Genomic DNA, 15,453 nt, shown 5'->3' with positions numbered 1-15,453 from the left:
TCGATCTTTGGAGTTAGAAATGTTTGGAGTACTTCTGATAATTAAGTATTATGTAGTGTTAAAGATTGAGAACACCTTTACAGCTGTGGGCAACATGCTGGCAACTTAAACTCTTCCCTCCTCTATAGCATGCCTCTGGAATGTTGGGGTGAGCAAAACATATAAATCATTGACAACATTCTAGGTAAGTACACCCACTCGTCATCGGACACTAGAAAGAGTTAGTTTAATAATTTGTTTAAAGTTTATAATATTGTCTAAAATGGTCCTCAATTCTTCCCTCCTCTATAGCATACCTCTGGAATGTTGAGGTGAACAAAAATTTTAAATTATTGGGAAAAATTCTAGGTAAGCACGCCCACTGACCATCAGTCACTAGAAAATGTTAGTTGAATATTTTGTTTCCAGTTTATAATGTTATGTCTAAAATGATTTGGTTTTGCTATGTAATGTTCATGGGCAATTTTTTTCTTTTTTGGTTAGTCATGGTGGATAACAGTTATGATGGTTGGGAGATGGTTGAATTAGGTCCATCCAACACAGCTAAGTTTGACAATAATAGTTGTAGTACAAACCACAAGTTGATTGTAATGCCCCCTTTCAAGATAACTAGTGAATTTGAGACAATTACCTCAATGCCACTACAGTTTTATCTTCTCAACTGTTTATAAATTGTTATATGAGGGATTAAAACTTTGAAATCCAGGATACAGGTCAGCACATATTATAAATTTGGCACTGAGGGACGCAAATTTTTATTCATTGGATCCAAATTTTCTCGGTTGTTTTTGTGGCTGGTGCAATATGGTTAATGAGGCTAGGAGCACATATTGTTTTCCCTTCTTGCTATTGTTTTGATTTTGTTCTCATTTTTCCTTTGACCTGATATAGTTTTCAATGTTTGCAATGGTTTGTGATTTATAGACGGATTAAAAACAGTACAAGGGATAAAGAATTCCATGGGATGATTTGGTTTGAGTGTATTATGGAGTTTTTTTGAGAGAATAATTTCTGCATGAAGAATAATTTATGTAGATCCTTTAAGAAACACTGTTTCTTTCTTCCCAGTCAGCCATTCCAAGCTATTTATCTTAACTGTAACTGCCTGTAGCATATTATAAACCAAATTTTATACAAAGAGCAATGATTTTATATTAAATCATGCTTTTATGAAATTTCCAAGAGACACATGCATGTGTTTTACATTCACAAAGTGTTACTTGAAGCTACTTTGTATGCTGTTTCCAGTGATAAAGAAGACTAATTGGTGATTTATGTCTAGTTGGTGATGGATCTCACTTGGGATGAATGGCTTCTTGATAAGAAATCAACAATAGTCTGACCCTTTAATTAACATTTCTGGATAGATTTATATTATAATTCTTCTTTCCAAGGTTTCAAGTCTCCACCTAGATTTTTTTTGGTAAATAATGCATCAAATTTGTATTATGTTCATAAGACCTTAAAAGTTAAATACTTAATGCAACAGATCCCTTGAATTGAGCTGGCAACAATAGGTCTCCAATTATTACTAATGTCCATCCTCCATCTCTATTGATATTATTTTCATGTTGTATAATTTCAATGGCCTCTTGTAAATTTCTCTCTGTAGTGGTCCTCAGCCAACAATTTTTCCTCGTTCATGCAAATGTGATGTATGGTTGCAAGTGAATGCTCAGCAAGTGTTGATTTCTCTATCATGCTTAATATCTCCATTATGCCCATGGACATGTGTTTTAACGGATCCACTACTTCTACCAATCTATGGCCTTCCACATAAGAATTCAAATTGTACACAACACTAGTCTTTTTTGGGTCACTTTTATCCTTTGCAGATTGTAGCTTGTCCTTAGAATGTTGATAGGTATGAAAATGGTTTTGATTCTATTCTTTTAGATTTTTGAGATTTTGTTTGTTGTATTTCTTCTTAAGGTAAAAAAGATTTTTGTTTTAGTTCATTTACCATGTTCCACATTCCTAGTTTGCAGTCTTGGTTCCTATTTAATGTTTTTAAATGTATCGAAGAGTTGTTTGTTTCCTTTTGTACACGTTTTTTTGCAACACCTTTTTAAGGTTCTCTCTTCTTGATTAAAATGACCATCATCCACAATCTTTAAGGCTCTAGTACCCGATGTTTTAACTCCTCGATTTTTTGTGTTGGGTGATGATTGAACTTAGCTTGTGGGTAGACCTCAATGTGTGTTTTCTTTCTATAGGCTTGGTGTGTGAATGTACCACCATCATTCCTAGTAATAAAATCATATTGCTCATTGATCATCATGAATTTTGTATGTTTTGAAAGATTGTTGGGATGTTTAAGGAAGTCATTGATGGTCTCTTACCCTTTATGTCAAAAGATATTTTTATCATCTACAAATCTCTCCACCTCTTCAGTTCTAATCCATGCACTACAAGCGCTTTCTTGTTAAAACATTCCATCTATAATTTTGTGAAATTCAGAGCTGCGGGAAATCTAGAGCTATTCCTTTGTTTTGCTCATGGATCTTGCCTTTAGACCTGAAGAAGGTTGATCTCAGACATAACCAGCTTTGCAGTTTCATTATTAGTGATTGTTTATGTAGCTTTCACTTTATCAATATTTGGTAAAGAGTAACATGATATTAAAGCTAATGACCATACCATGTTTTGTTCCTTACTGATTTCAACACATTAAGATGTGTCTTTATTCTTTAATGTATGACAAACGGTTTACCAATGAGGGTTTAAGTTTCTTTGCCAGAAAGGAAGGTAAATGACGTGTTGGGAGTTTAATTTATTAATGATAGGTCTTGTTGTTGGTTTCCTTCTTAGGCAAGAGTTGTTTCTTAATCTTCTTATATTGTGAAGCGTTATTGATAGCCTTTATTGCTTATTGTATAATTTCTTTTGTGTTCACAATATTTCCCATAGTTTATGTGTTCTCTAATTTTGCCAAATATCTATGCTCCCCCAAGTTACCGGGATGGGGATGGCAGGTGAAGACCAGATGTGTTTTTGGTATAGGGATTTTTTGGCCATCTTTTAGTGGATGGCAAGGGATGGCTAATAAAAACATAGGATTTTTTTGTTAAAATATAAAGAAATCTCAAATATTAATATAATAATGTTGATAAAGCATTCATCATAGACATTATCAAGGCTTCATACATCACATTAGACTTGAGTTGAGATTTCACATGAGAATTGTCAAACAAATTAACAAACTTTAAATGCTTTCACTGTCAATGTGCATACATATTATATAAGAATTCTAACAAAATGTTGATAACACAGTTATATTGAGAGGGGGGGCGAATCAGTATAACCGTAACGACAAACTTTATATTATAAGCATCTAACTTGATCTCATTAACATATTCATTTCATATTAACATTAACATGGATCTAACTATTATGCATCACAAGTTGAACACAAGATATATACGTGGAAACCTTTACAGAAGTAAACCGCGGTAAAATAGCTTCCTTATATATAGAAAACCCGTTTTACAAATTTGTAGGTATCAACCCACTAGAGGCACCAACCCCTCATTCAAATTTCCACCTTTTAATGGATGATGGATGATCCTATTCTTCACAAGTTTCCTTCTTCAAACTGCTATTATGGTGACAACAAATTTGCCACACAACTGACCACAATCTGGTCGTAACACTTATAAATCTGCCATACTATTTCTCTCAAAACTTACTTCAATATGCTTCAAATTCTGCTTCAAGGTCTACTTTAACTTTGCATGGAACCCTCTTCACAAGTCTCACATTATCTTCACAATGATTCTCATAGTGTCTACACAAATCTGCTTATAAAGTCTGATTATGAACTGGAAGTAATCAAACTCTTCATATGTATCTGCTATAAACTTCTCATATATTGCCCTTGGTGTATTTGTTTGATTGCCTTTTTAACTCAACACACATCTCCAATTTATCTACACAAATCTGATTCCTCTTATATCCTCATGGCTGATTGAAGAGAGGCATCCTTCACAAAAGAGACAACCTTTTCAATGGATATGACCTTTGTTAACTAACTTTTCTTTGCTTTAATCACCGTCTTAGATAATCGACTCTAATCTGTTTTTTTTATCTCAAGGATATTATTTTATTTCTATATAAATTTCCTTAATATCAAAAATGATATTTCTTTTTTTTTATACACCTTTTATCCTTCACTCATGTTCTTTTTACATCTTGTAAAGATCTCAAAAGAGGCATCTCTAAGGCTTTATGGGAACAGACGTATCTCACTAAGGGAGGCACCCCTTTATTATTACTAATGTTGTTGTTTTGATCTTGAAACCTTTTAATTAAATTTCTGTCCCTTCACAAAGTATCGTTGATTTATATTCACAAACATTATCGCTGCCTTTAAATGACTGTAATTAATATCTTTATGAATCACAGCCTTTCAATAATACTAACTTCTTTTTAGTTGCTGCATCTTTTGTCTTATGTGCTTTTGTCTTATATGCTTTTTCTTAATTTTGTCTTATATGCTTCTCTTGCTATTACCAACAAATGCCATTTGCTGTTATTCATTAATATTCATTTCTGCATACTATTAATGCATCACTGCTCTTCGTTAGCAATATCAACCGATTTATATGGGTGATTATACCCATCCTTTTATGCAAGTTTGCTGCTCTAAATAAATGTTTAATCACGGTCTTTGTTACATTTTAACTTGACTAATTAAAGCACTCCTCTTGGCAAATGTTTTGGCCATACTCATTTGTATCTGTTCAAGATGTAGTCGCTCCTCATTAATAATGCATACTGCCTTGCTATTCTTCATGAAATGACCTTTCCATTCTTCACAAGTATAATCTTTCCATTCTGGAAACTTCTAATTGCTGTCCATGGTAATTATCGTGGCTCTTTGTTAACATTGTCATTAAATCTGTTGTCTTCAGTCAGGAATGCATTTATTTGCTGCCCCAGTGCCTTCTCAAAGACTCTATGATTGCTGATTGATGGAGGGGTACAAATGCTGATCAAAGACTATCTTAACTTGCCCAGCATCAAGGATGAACTATTGCAAGATCGCTGCATATCAGTGCTTTTTGACAATATTGTTTCCTGCATACAAATGCTTAAGGTCCACCAGAATATATACTCCCACTAATATAGACCAAAGTCAGAAGCCTTTAGATTTCCATTATTGTTTATCTATTTTCATAACTATGTGGAACACTCTCATTTGGAATCTCTTGCCATGTATACTTGGGCATCAATCTCAACTAAACATCTTTGCTATCAATGACATTATTTTTCACTTTTCACATCAATGACAATATGTTCTAATGATCTTGTCCATACTCGTTTGAAAAGAGCAAATCCCTTTGACATCAAGGACAATATTTCCAACACAAAATGCTCAAAGGATGCAAGTTTCAACTATAAAATGACAAAAACAGAGAAAATACATAGCTGTTCCTAATCTGCAGATGCATCTGGTAGGTATGTATCTAAATGGAGTTTCTGGCATATCTAGTATCCATGGGCTTGAGAAGTTCCTTTCTTGAAAAAGTCTTGAACAAAACAAGTGAAGTGTAATTCATACAAATGAACATTTGCACATCTCTAGTCTCTAACACCATTGCCTTCACCCAATGTATCTTCCCAATGTCCTTCAAGGTTTTGTTCAATGCATGAACACATGGGTTCGAAAAAATGTTCTTAAGCACCCTCCACCATCAAGCCAACTAACTTACACACACAGGCTGAATCAGTCACTAACCTGTACAACATTAGAGGGTCCAATCTCTTCTATGGCATCTTTCAAAATTTGAAATTAGAAGTTCGTATCCTTCCTCGTCCTTGAACAATAAAAAGCTCTAAGAAAATAAGATCCAGTTGAACTTGTGATAATGATATTGATGAGTGGCCATTGTTTGATACCAATCCACCCATCCATGATGATGAGGCATTTATCCACCTCTCTTACAATTTGTATCATGAATTGACAAAGATAAGAAAATAAACTCAAATGGGTTTGTACTTGTTGGCTATGCTGCACTCCCATTTTCTGCAGAACCTCTAGTAATTGCCATAGTTCTAAGAATTCTAACTCTACTTCTTTCTTGCATTTGACCTTCAACCTTTTCACTATCACTACTCGCATTGCTGCTTGTGGATTTTTTTGGTTAAGAATTTAAAAGAGAGCTGCAAGTTAAAATAAAAATAGAAATAAAATAAAAAAAATTTCCATGTTAAATTTAAAAAAAAAACTTTAAAATATGGAAAACAAATGTAAGATGGGGAACTTACCTCAAATGTAGTGGATTTGATGCGCCAGTTCCTTTTTTCCATTGCTGTTCTCTCCTCTTTTCAATGTTGCTCTTCTTTAGCTGCTATTCAACACAAGATTGCAAATATTAAAATGTGATTTTTTATTTTTTTTTTGGTTGTTTTGAGGGGTGAATTAGGTTTAGATGTTGTTTAAAGGGATGGGGGGGTCCTTGTGGGCCTATCCATCCCTTTTTCTAATTTAAAAATGTGTTTAAAAAAAAAAAGTGGGATAGTGTTGGGCTGTAGGGGATGGCTAGCCATCCTTGAGATGGTTGAGGGACGCTTGGAAATCCCTTGGCTGTCTCAAGGATGGCTAGTTGTACCTTGACATCCCTTGCACAAAATAGGACGATTTTTAACTGTTTCCTCTTTTTTTTGAGCACAAGGGGGGACGTTTCCTAGGGTACAGGGGTAAATGGGAAGAGAACACGTCCCTGGGGAGTATTGCTAAATTTTCATTTTTATTCATGACAACCACTATGTTGCCTTTATCTTTCTTGACTACAAAATTAATTTCATTGTTTTTTTAGCCTCTTCAAGTCTATATGTTTTGCATTTGTGTTGTTTCTTGGTTGTTTCCCTCATCTTGGAAGGAGCTCACATTCCTGTCTTATCTTTTCTTCATTGATATTTCGTAATCAATAAATCGTATATCAATATTCATGGCAATATCTGTCACTGGAATATGTCTTTGTGCGAGGCAAAATGGAGACCTTTATTTACTTATTTAATTGTAGGTGCATTGAGCATCTCGAAGAAAGATTAATGACACTGCTATATCATGTCACTCAATTAATTTGATTTTGTAGCTAGGAGATATTGAGATCCATATCATTCAAATACATAATGCCAAAGTTTTCTTTCTTTAGTATGGAGACAAATCCTTATGATTAAGGTTAGAGGATGGGATGTTAATAGTATTAGGAATGTAACTATTAATATAATCAGTATCCTTTCTTTCTTCATCGAATGCAATATTATTATTAATTATATTATTATTGCTATAAATAATAAATACTGTGATTGGCTAAGTACTTGGGTCGGAGTATGTTTTCTTTGAATTTGATTAGCCATTGCAGCACGTCATTTGCTTTGGCGGGATATAATCTTTTAAAAATTCGATTAAGTCTGCAAAATATGGGGCCCACAGGGGATCTAAGTTGGTAAGATAACTCGGATGCTTATGACTCAATGGCATCCTTAGTCGGATGCTGAGCTGGGGGCCCTTTTGGAAGTGGCGAGGAAGAAAGGATTATTGCCACGTATGGTGTAAGTTGGTGGGAGTTGCAATTACTTTGGTAATCATTGCTTTTTATGGGATGTAAAGAGATTATCCTTCTATATTTCCAAGGTGACGAACTAGACTTCTCACTCGTGGGAAGTAGGAAAAATCCAGAATTCCATCATGCAAATTCGTGCTTATTAAGACCTGGATAGGCAAGTATTTTTCTCACCTAGTTGTCGGATATGGTGATTGTCAGCCCTGATTCTTAAGTAATTTGAGTTTGCCTGTAAGTAGCCCTATTGTGATGGAGTCTGCACTGCGCCTCACCTCCCCTAAGCGGCAAATGTCATTCTTGGGTGAAATCAAGGATAAGGGATGGATGGACGTGTTAAATTCTATTGATGATGCAATTTTAATGGCTGTCAAGAGGATTTTGGGTGAAGATGGCAGCGCAAGTGACCATTGTTATAGGGTCAGTTGTGATATCCCGGCCTTGTTTGTTTCCATCCTACTAAAGGTGGGTATCTTGAAGTTTGAGGCTGTTCAACTCTGGAGGGCGGTTTTTCGAGCAGAATTTCTTGGGGATTTGAACACAGCGATGAACAATTTGGATGATGATCTTATGGTGCCATTCCCAGTCGACTATCCTCACCCATTGGGCCCTCTGGATGTTTGCCGAAATGAAGGGGATGTGTCAAAACACCCTCTTTTGATCATCCAAGATGAAAGGGCTTTCAAGGGAAACAGAGAAGGCATACTCAAAAATGTCGATTTTTTGCAGAAATGGTTGGGTATGAAAGCCACAAGCAATGGTAATTGGTTTTATGAGTACTTCATAGTGGAAGGGTATGAACCATCGCGGGTTCCTGCTGAATACCCCCCAGCGTGGGCATTGGTGGCTCGACGGCCTGTGTTGCAGTCGACTCCGACCAGGAAGGTGGTATGCGAAGCTCGGAGATTGGTCCTTCTTTATCTGCTTCTCGATACCCTCCTCCCCATGGAGACTCTGTTTTTGTAGACCGCAGCCTCCTTGGGAAAGGGAAAGGGAAGAAGAAATAACTCCAGTTGCCACTCTGTAATGTGGTTTTTTGGTATGTCTAGTTTCATATGCATGGTAATCTTATGTATTTAGGTATTCAGTGAAGATATGGATATTAGGCCTCTGGTGTTATGTTTTGATAGTATTGGGACTGGGCTATCTGTGTTTTGCTGGGCTAGTTGTGGAGCTCACCGTGGGTAGGACTATGATAGAAGTCTGATTTGGAAAGCTCTGGATTTTGGCTTCCAGAATTTTCACTGTGTACTCAGAGATTTTCAATATAATTAACACCATCTCCAAATTATTCTTTCTCAATGTTCTTAACACATTGTTTCTCAAGTGTTTTTCTTTTAGCAATGCTAGTTGTTCCATTAATGTCAAATTCATCAAAATTTAGGGGCTTCTGTTCCTGTCGCCTTCTCCTTTTTCACTTTAAATGCTTGGGTGAGAGGATTCATTGCCTTTCAGCATGGTTATTGGCAGGGTCTTGAGTTCTTCTTGGGTATTGATAAATCTGTACACTATACAGCCTTAAAAAAGTTGTCGTCGCTCATTAATCCATCCCTATTTTCCTCCAAATCATCAATCTCATTTTTGCTGTACCATGCACATGCACAGCATATTTAGAATGTGGTTGATAATCATGTGCATTGTTATTAGTAATTGCCGATGCTATTTTTCCCATGCTATCTTTCATGTTTCTCTTCCCATGCTGTCAATTGTTTCTATAAACCAGAAGCCCGTTTTTATTATATTTACAGGAAACTTGTGAGTAGCTGGTTTATCATTGTTTTCAGATTTCAATAATTCAAGCACTTTTTCATCCCAATATTGTGCCATATGCCTTCTCCCATAATTTGTCAAATTAATTTATGTATTTCCTTAGCTGCAGTGAACGTATGATCTGCTTGTACGTCTGAGCTGGTGTCAATTTGTAGCCAAATTTTCACCCACAACTTCAAAGCTAATTCTATATGCAACTCGTATGGTTCCAATGGAATTTAATCCATTTGTGACTGCTGTCCTTTTATCTCTGATTTTAACAGCACCAAGTGTGCATAATGAAAGATTCTTCTATTGTGTCTGCTGCAAAGATGGTGGGTCATCTTGGCAAATATAGTAGTTATGTTGTTGGCACAGCACCTCTTTATAAATTTTGAATATTTAGGAATTGAGTCTTACTTGTCAGCTATGAAGCATGTGTGCACCCTCTTACAAGGAATTATTCACGTGAATTTTTAAGGGCTGTGTTAGTTATCTTTGCAGTTTGTAAATATCATTTCTTTAAGTGTATTTTAATTTTTAATATAGTAGAAATGTTTTATAATGCTTGAACTGTTTCTTCTTTGTATTTATCATATAGCATGAAGTTAATGAAGTAAAATAATTCAGTAATGTTTGAATTTTTTATATACATGCCCCAACAAGTGTTCTCTTGTTCAAGAAGATGGGTGCAAAGTATCTATTAATGCTTTTGTTTCATTTCTAATATAACTTGTAATGAAAGAACTATTATTTTCGATGATTCAGATCAATAATAGCAAGTTACAATTAGTTTGAGTGATCAATAGACATCTTAAAATAGGAAATCAAATATCTTTAATGGAGTATGCAAAGGAAAGTTAATGGAAAGGTTGAGTGAAGCAGTCCATCGATTTGAATAAGATTTACAATTATTCAACAGCAATTATTGTTATCAAATACATTACAAAGATGGTTTTTTGTTTGAAATTATTGCTTGATAAAAACTCAAGTCACAATTCCCAGTTTTAACTTCCTCGTGATAGTAAAGAAAAATGTATGATATAATATATTATGGTTGCAGGTGTCACTTTTGTATGCCAATATATCTCCAGATGATATATTGCTTAGGGAGAAGATAGACGCCCTCTCGTCTAGCCACCCAAATTTCAAGGTAATATGCATTCTGAAAAAATCTTAATATGGCTGAGTGAGGAGTGCTGGGGAAAGGGATGTTGCATAAGTATCTTGGAACAAGTTTTAACTTTTTTTTGGGCGGAAATGCAGGTTTATTATATCGTAGAAAAACCAACGAGTCATTGGAGAGGTGGAGTTGGTTACATATCAAGTGATATGGTTGTGAAAGGCTTGCCTTGTCCTTCAGAAGACACCCTCATACTGGTATGTTTTAAATCTTCTTGAAGCTTATGTTCAGTGTGAAAAAGGTGATACCGATTTGTATAAAAATAAAGTGACTTTTTTTATGAGACTTTAAATATAAATATAAATTATTTAATTCTAATAGGGTCACTACCTTGTTAATTCACATGCATCTACATTTTTTTTTAAATAAAAAGGGTTAATATTCTAATTGATAAAAACATTTACATGCACTTCTGACATGGCATTGGATCATGGGCAAGAGCATTTTGCAAAAATTGAAAAAGTTCTAGTCGTGCCAGAAAACTGGAAATACTACAACCGAAATTTATGACCTAAATATGAAAAAGAACTAAGAAGTTAAGAACTTTACTTATGCTTGAAATATTTTTGAAGCTCAACATACCATGCTGGTTTTGTGCACTAAAAGGTTGATTGCTGAGCTGATTATACAAAAAACTTATCAACACTGCGGAATCTACAAAGGAATTTTGCAATAATATATGTTAGTACACATCATTGTTCTAAATTATTCTCCCATGTTTGTGGAAAGATTTCAAGCTATTAATAATCTCTTCTTCTTAAGCTGGAGCCCAAGGCGTCACTTGGGGCCTGTAAACTGGATCATTCTTAGAAGACCTCATAGTGGCTTCCACAGAGCTCTTCGTATCCATTTTCTACCCCTTGGGATAAGGTTGACCAGCTCCCTGTTCAATCAGGATCTTAGCAAGCTTTCTTTTGGTATTATCTGACAGCAGAAGCTTTTCTATGGTCTTAAAATTCTGCTGGCTAAGTTGGAGGTTATAACTATCCTGGTATCACAAAAAATGTTTTTCGTGGTCGATTGGAAAGCTAATACAACAAGGATTTATGAGATTAGGGCACATGTAAAATCCATAAAGGAAGTCTCATTGGGATTGTGAAAGGGAGGGAACTTAGATAGAAGAAAAACTTGTAAACAAGATAAGGTAAAGGAAAAGAGGGAAGTTATTGAAAGTTATTGAAATGTTTGACAAGTAAGAGGAAATAAAGGGGAGTAGTGTGGTGGGCTATAGTGCAGATTAATGTGGGAATGCATGTATTTATGACATGGTTGTGTGAAAGGCCCAAGGGGATCATTATGGGGGGACAACTGGACTTCATTGTTAGGGAGGTAGAACTTTTAAGTGTTTGAAAAGTGGAAACTATACATGAAAAAGGGGTATGAGTGGTGTTTTAAACTCAAGATAAATTTACCAAGAAAGAAGACTCGGGCATAAGAAGAGTGGAAGTTGTGATCACTACCAAAGGTAGAGAAGACATGAATAAGGTGGAGCGTCGATGGTGAATGATAAGAAAAATAAGTGTTTTAAACATGTTAGAAGGGTGGAAGTTGTGATCACTAATAAAAGTGGAGAAGACGTGAATAAGGTGGGGTCCCATTGGTGAATGATAAGAAAAATTACTGGTCCATACATACAAGTGTTTTATGAAAGATCAGATTAGGCACAAGGCTTGGAAAAATACTTAATCCCCTCTCGTTCGTAATCATCAGTCAACCTGTACCTGGACCCTTTCCAGGAGCTAGGCTTCACCCATTTATGCAGCGAGTCCCATAAATGGGCCCATGCATGCTGCTTATTTTCTAAGGTGTGTGCAAGATTATTGTGATTATGAGTGGCATGAGAAAGACCAACAAATTGTATCTCCATTAGAATTTAAATTTCGTATTTTCTCCACCATGGAGTCTCTGCCATCATAAATCTCACCCAAACATGAGCAATCAATATCAGCATACCTAAGCATGCTGATGATGGGCTCAGTGAAATAAAAAACATATTCCACACGAAACCACCACTCACCATCTAGGATCTATGCTTTTACTTTTTGGGCTCTTTTTGTGTTTGACTGCCTCCATACCAAAGAAATGGGACTCAGACTCAGCAAGGCTGATTTGTCTCGGGATTCAAGACTTGGAGACAAAACTTGGCTCAAACTCGGTTGGACTCGGCAAAGTGAAAAACTCAAGAAATTTAGAGATTTTTAAAGATTTAAAACTTGTTTCATGCACCCTTTATCAAACACACCTTAAAGACACAATAACATCATCAAATAGAAGCTAATTTGATTACATACACAAGTATGCATCAATCACATAAGCATAAATACAAATTGTAGCTGAGTTGCTGAAGGAAATAACAAACTTAGATATATAAATATTGTCAAATGTATACAATATTACAAAACTAATGGAATAAAAAATCCATGTCATCATATGATCAAATGTTCCATACAAATACAAAAAGTAAAAACAACTACAAGCCTATGGCTCAGAGGACCTTGCATCCCCCGGCCCCATCCCCCTGCGAAGGCGTCTAAGGTAGGCCCTGGATGATTTGGCAGCCATAGCCTCTCCTCGTGACACCATGCCACCCTCACCAACATCAAGAATATTTGTGTCACTGTCTACCTCTGACTCTGTTGTCTCTACTCATGCTCTTTGCTCCTCCTCTGGCATGGCTACAGCCTCAGCCTCTGCATTTGCCTAGTCGACCCAATCAATGTCGTCCTCACTAAAGACAAGTTCTATCTCAGTGGCCCACTCGGCTTCAGGATCAACCTCATCTAGAATGATAGGGGTCATGTCAGCCAATGCATTCCTTCTCATTCTGAGGCGGAGGTTGTAATGAACAAAGACAAGATCATTCATCTTCACCACAGATAATCTATTGTGCCTCTTGGAGTGTATGTACTCAAACATACTCCAATTGAGCTCACATCCAGATGCGCTGCATGGTTGGCTCAAAATGCAAATGGCCAACTTTCTGAATATTTGTTGTTCTTGGGCCAAAAAAGCTCCACCAATTATCTGAATTTGAAATGAGAAAAATAAAAAAATTAATCTCACTCTCTACTCTCCTTTAACAATATATAATAAAATTAAAATTATGCCTTAGAATGTATTTTTAACTAGCATCATAGTTGTCCTACTTTCTTTGCAGATAGTACGAGAGAAGTTCTCCCCTTGAGCATTTGAAAACAACCGTATCTCTCGCATACGTTCGGTCTGAGTACAACCAGCAGGTGCCATCTTCTCCATGACTAAGTACAGCCCACTAAGAACCTCCTCATCCGCCTTGAAAGTAGGGCTGAAATGGAATGCTAGATTCAAATAATATGTTGCTGCATGGATGGGCCTGTGAAGCTGGTTATGCCATCTCCTATCAATGATATCCCAAATGGGATGATACTTGCTCTCATCTCCTGCATAGACGGATTTGATGGCCTCCTTGGCCCTATCCATGCCCTCATATATGTAGCCCATTGCAGGCTTTTCCCCATCCACAACTCGCAAGAGAACCACCAAGGGCTTAACAATTTGCAAATAGTTTAATCTATAAAAATGAGCAAATAAGAGAAAATGATGAATAAATTATAAAACAAAAACTTAAATTGTAGAATTTATAAAAAATTTACAGGTGTCCAAAAGCCTCATAAAAAATGTAGTTTGCCATATCTGTCCTTGCAGCGGTAGCAGTATAGGATGAGGAAGACCACTCCTCACCAACAATCATACGTCTCAAGGCCACCTTACAGCAAAGCACGAACTATAATGTAATGAAGTTAGTGCCAAATTTGGTGATTCCAGGACGAGCTAACTCCCTCTGCTCTGTGTATTGCCTCATAAGAGCTAACACCCATGAATGATTATATATAAATTTGCAAATTTTTCTTGCCCTTTCTACACCTCTCTTAACCCATGGGAGTTTTCCAATATCCTCCAACATGAGGTCAATGCAATGGGCGACACATGGAGTCCAAACTATAGAAGGGTGCCTCTCCATCAAAATTTTACCTGCAGCAACATAATCTGCCGCATTGTCGGTGACTACCTGCACCACGTTCTCCTCACCCACCTCATGGATCACCTCCTCTATTTTCTCACATAGGAATGTTGAAAGATCCCTGATGGATCTCTTTTACTAATCTGCTGTAATTTTTATTATTTTAAATTGATTTTTCCTGCTTATTAATATTTTCTTTCAAAAATAGACACAAGTTGCAGAAGGGTTGGATTCTTTTTGTATTTTGATAATTTTTCAACAAGTAAATAATGAAGTACAAGTACATGAACAAAGTACTGAAAATGAAGTTCATATACAGCCAAAACAAATTCGATTCAGGGCAGATTTCTGGATATAAAATCAAATATTTGACCAGATGAAGATTTCCAATAATTCAGGAAGATTACAATCAGGAATAATCCCAACCTGAATGCTGAAAGAGTAACATAACCAGGAATGAAGCTGCGGCAAGATTCCAGCCCTCCAAGTGCTGCACGTGGGAAGGAAAGTGGCTGCCAGGTACAGCCGTACGGCTGCCAAGTACACCCAACTGGTTAGAAACCCCAAACCCCACGCTGAACTCTGTCAGAATCGCTGAACCTCCAGAAAGAATGTCGTACAATCTCCAAGATGCTAATAGCTGCAAGCAAATCCAAACCACTGTATTGGGGGCTACGTCCCAAACAGGCAAGGCATTGGGGTTGGCGTCCCAGATGCTGAAAAGCTCTTCCAGAGCCAAATCTCAAATCCAAGATGTAAAATGTGTAAAAGATAATAAGAATTAGGTCTCAACTTCCTTATAACACCTTCCCACTTAGCTCGAACCCTAAAAATGACTCAATGGAGCATTTAGGGTTAAAATGTTATATTTCTCATTTTAAGTTGCCAAGTACATAGAAAATGACCTTTTTTCAAATATAAAGAAATCTGTTCACCGAAAGGATCTGAGTCAA

The 15,453-nt window shown here is 36.2% G+C and overlaps 1 protein-coding gene across 1 annotated transcript in view; it reads left to right on the top strand.

Moving 5' to 3' along the window:
• The window catches only part of LOC131032983 (NADH-cytochrome b5 reductase-like protein), a 205,795-nt gene that overhangs the window by 154,844 nt on the left and 35,498 nt on the right, over positions 1 to 15,453 (top strand). Inside the window, exons 10-11 of the mRNA XM_057964084.2 lie at positions 10,381 to 10,470; positions 10,584 to 10,697. Coding sequence (XP_057820067.2) covers positions 10,381 to 10,470; positions 10,584 to 10,697 — 204 coding nt within the window. The remainder of the gene's footprint in view (positions 1 to 10,380; positions 10,471 to 10,583; positions 10,698 to 15,453) is intronic.

Source organism: Cryptomeria japonica, chromosome 9, assembly GCF_030272615.1.
Source record: "Cryptomeria japonica chromosome 9, Sugi_1.0, whole genome shotgun sequence".
NCBI lineage: Eukaryota > Viridiplantae > Streptophyta > Pinopsida > Cupressales > Cupressaceae > Cryptomeria > Cryptomeria japonica.
The sequence above is the reverse complement of the archived record's forward strand: the minus strand, read 5'-3'. Positions and strand labels throughout refer to the sequence as shown.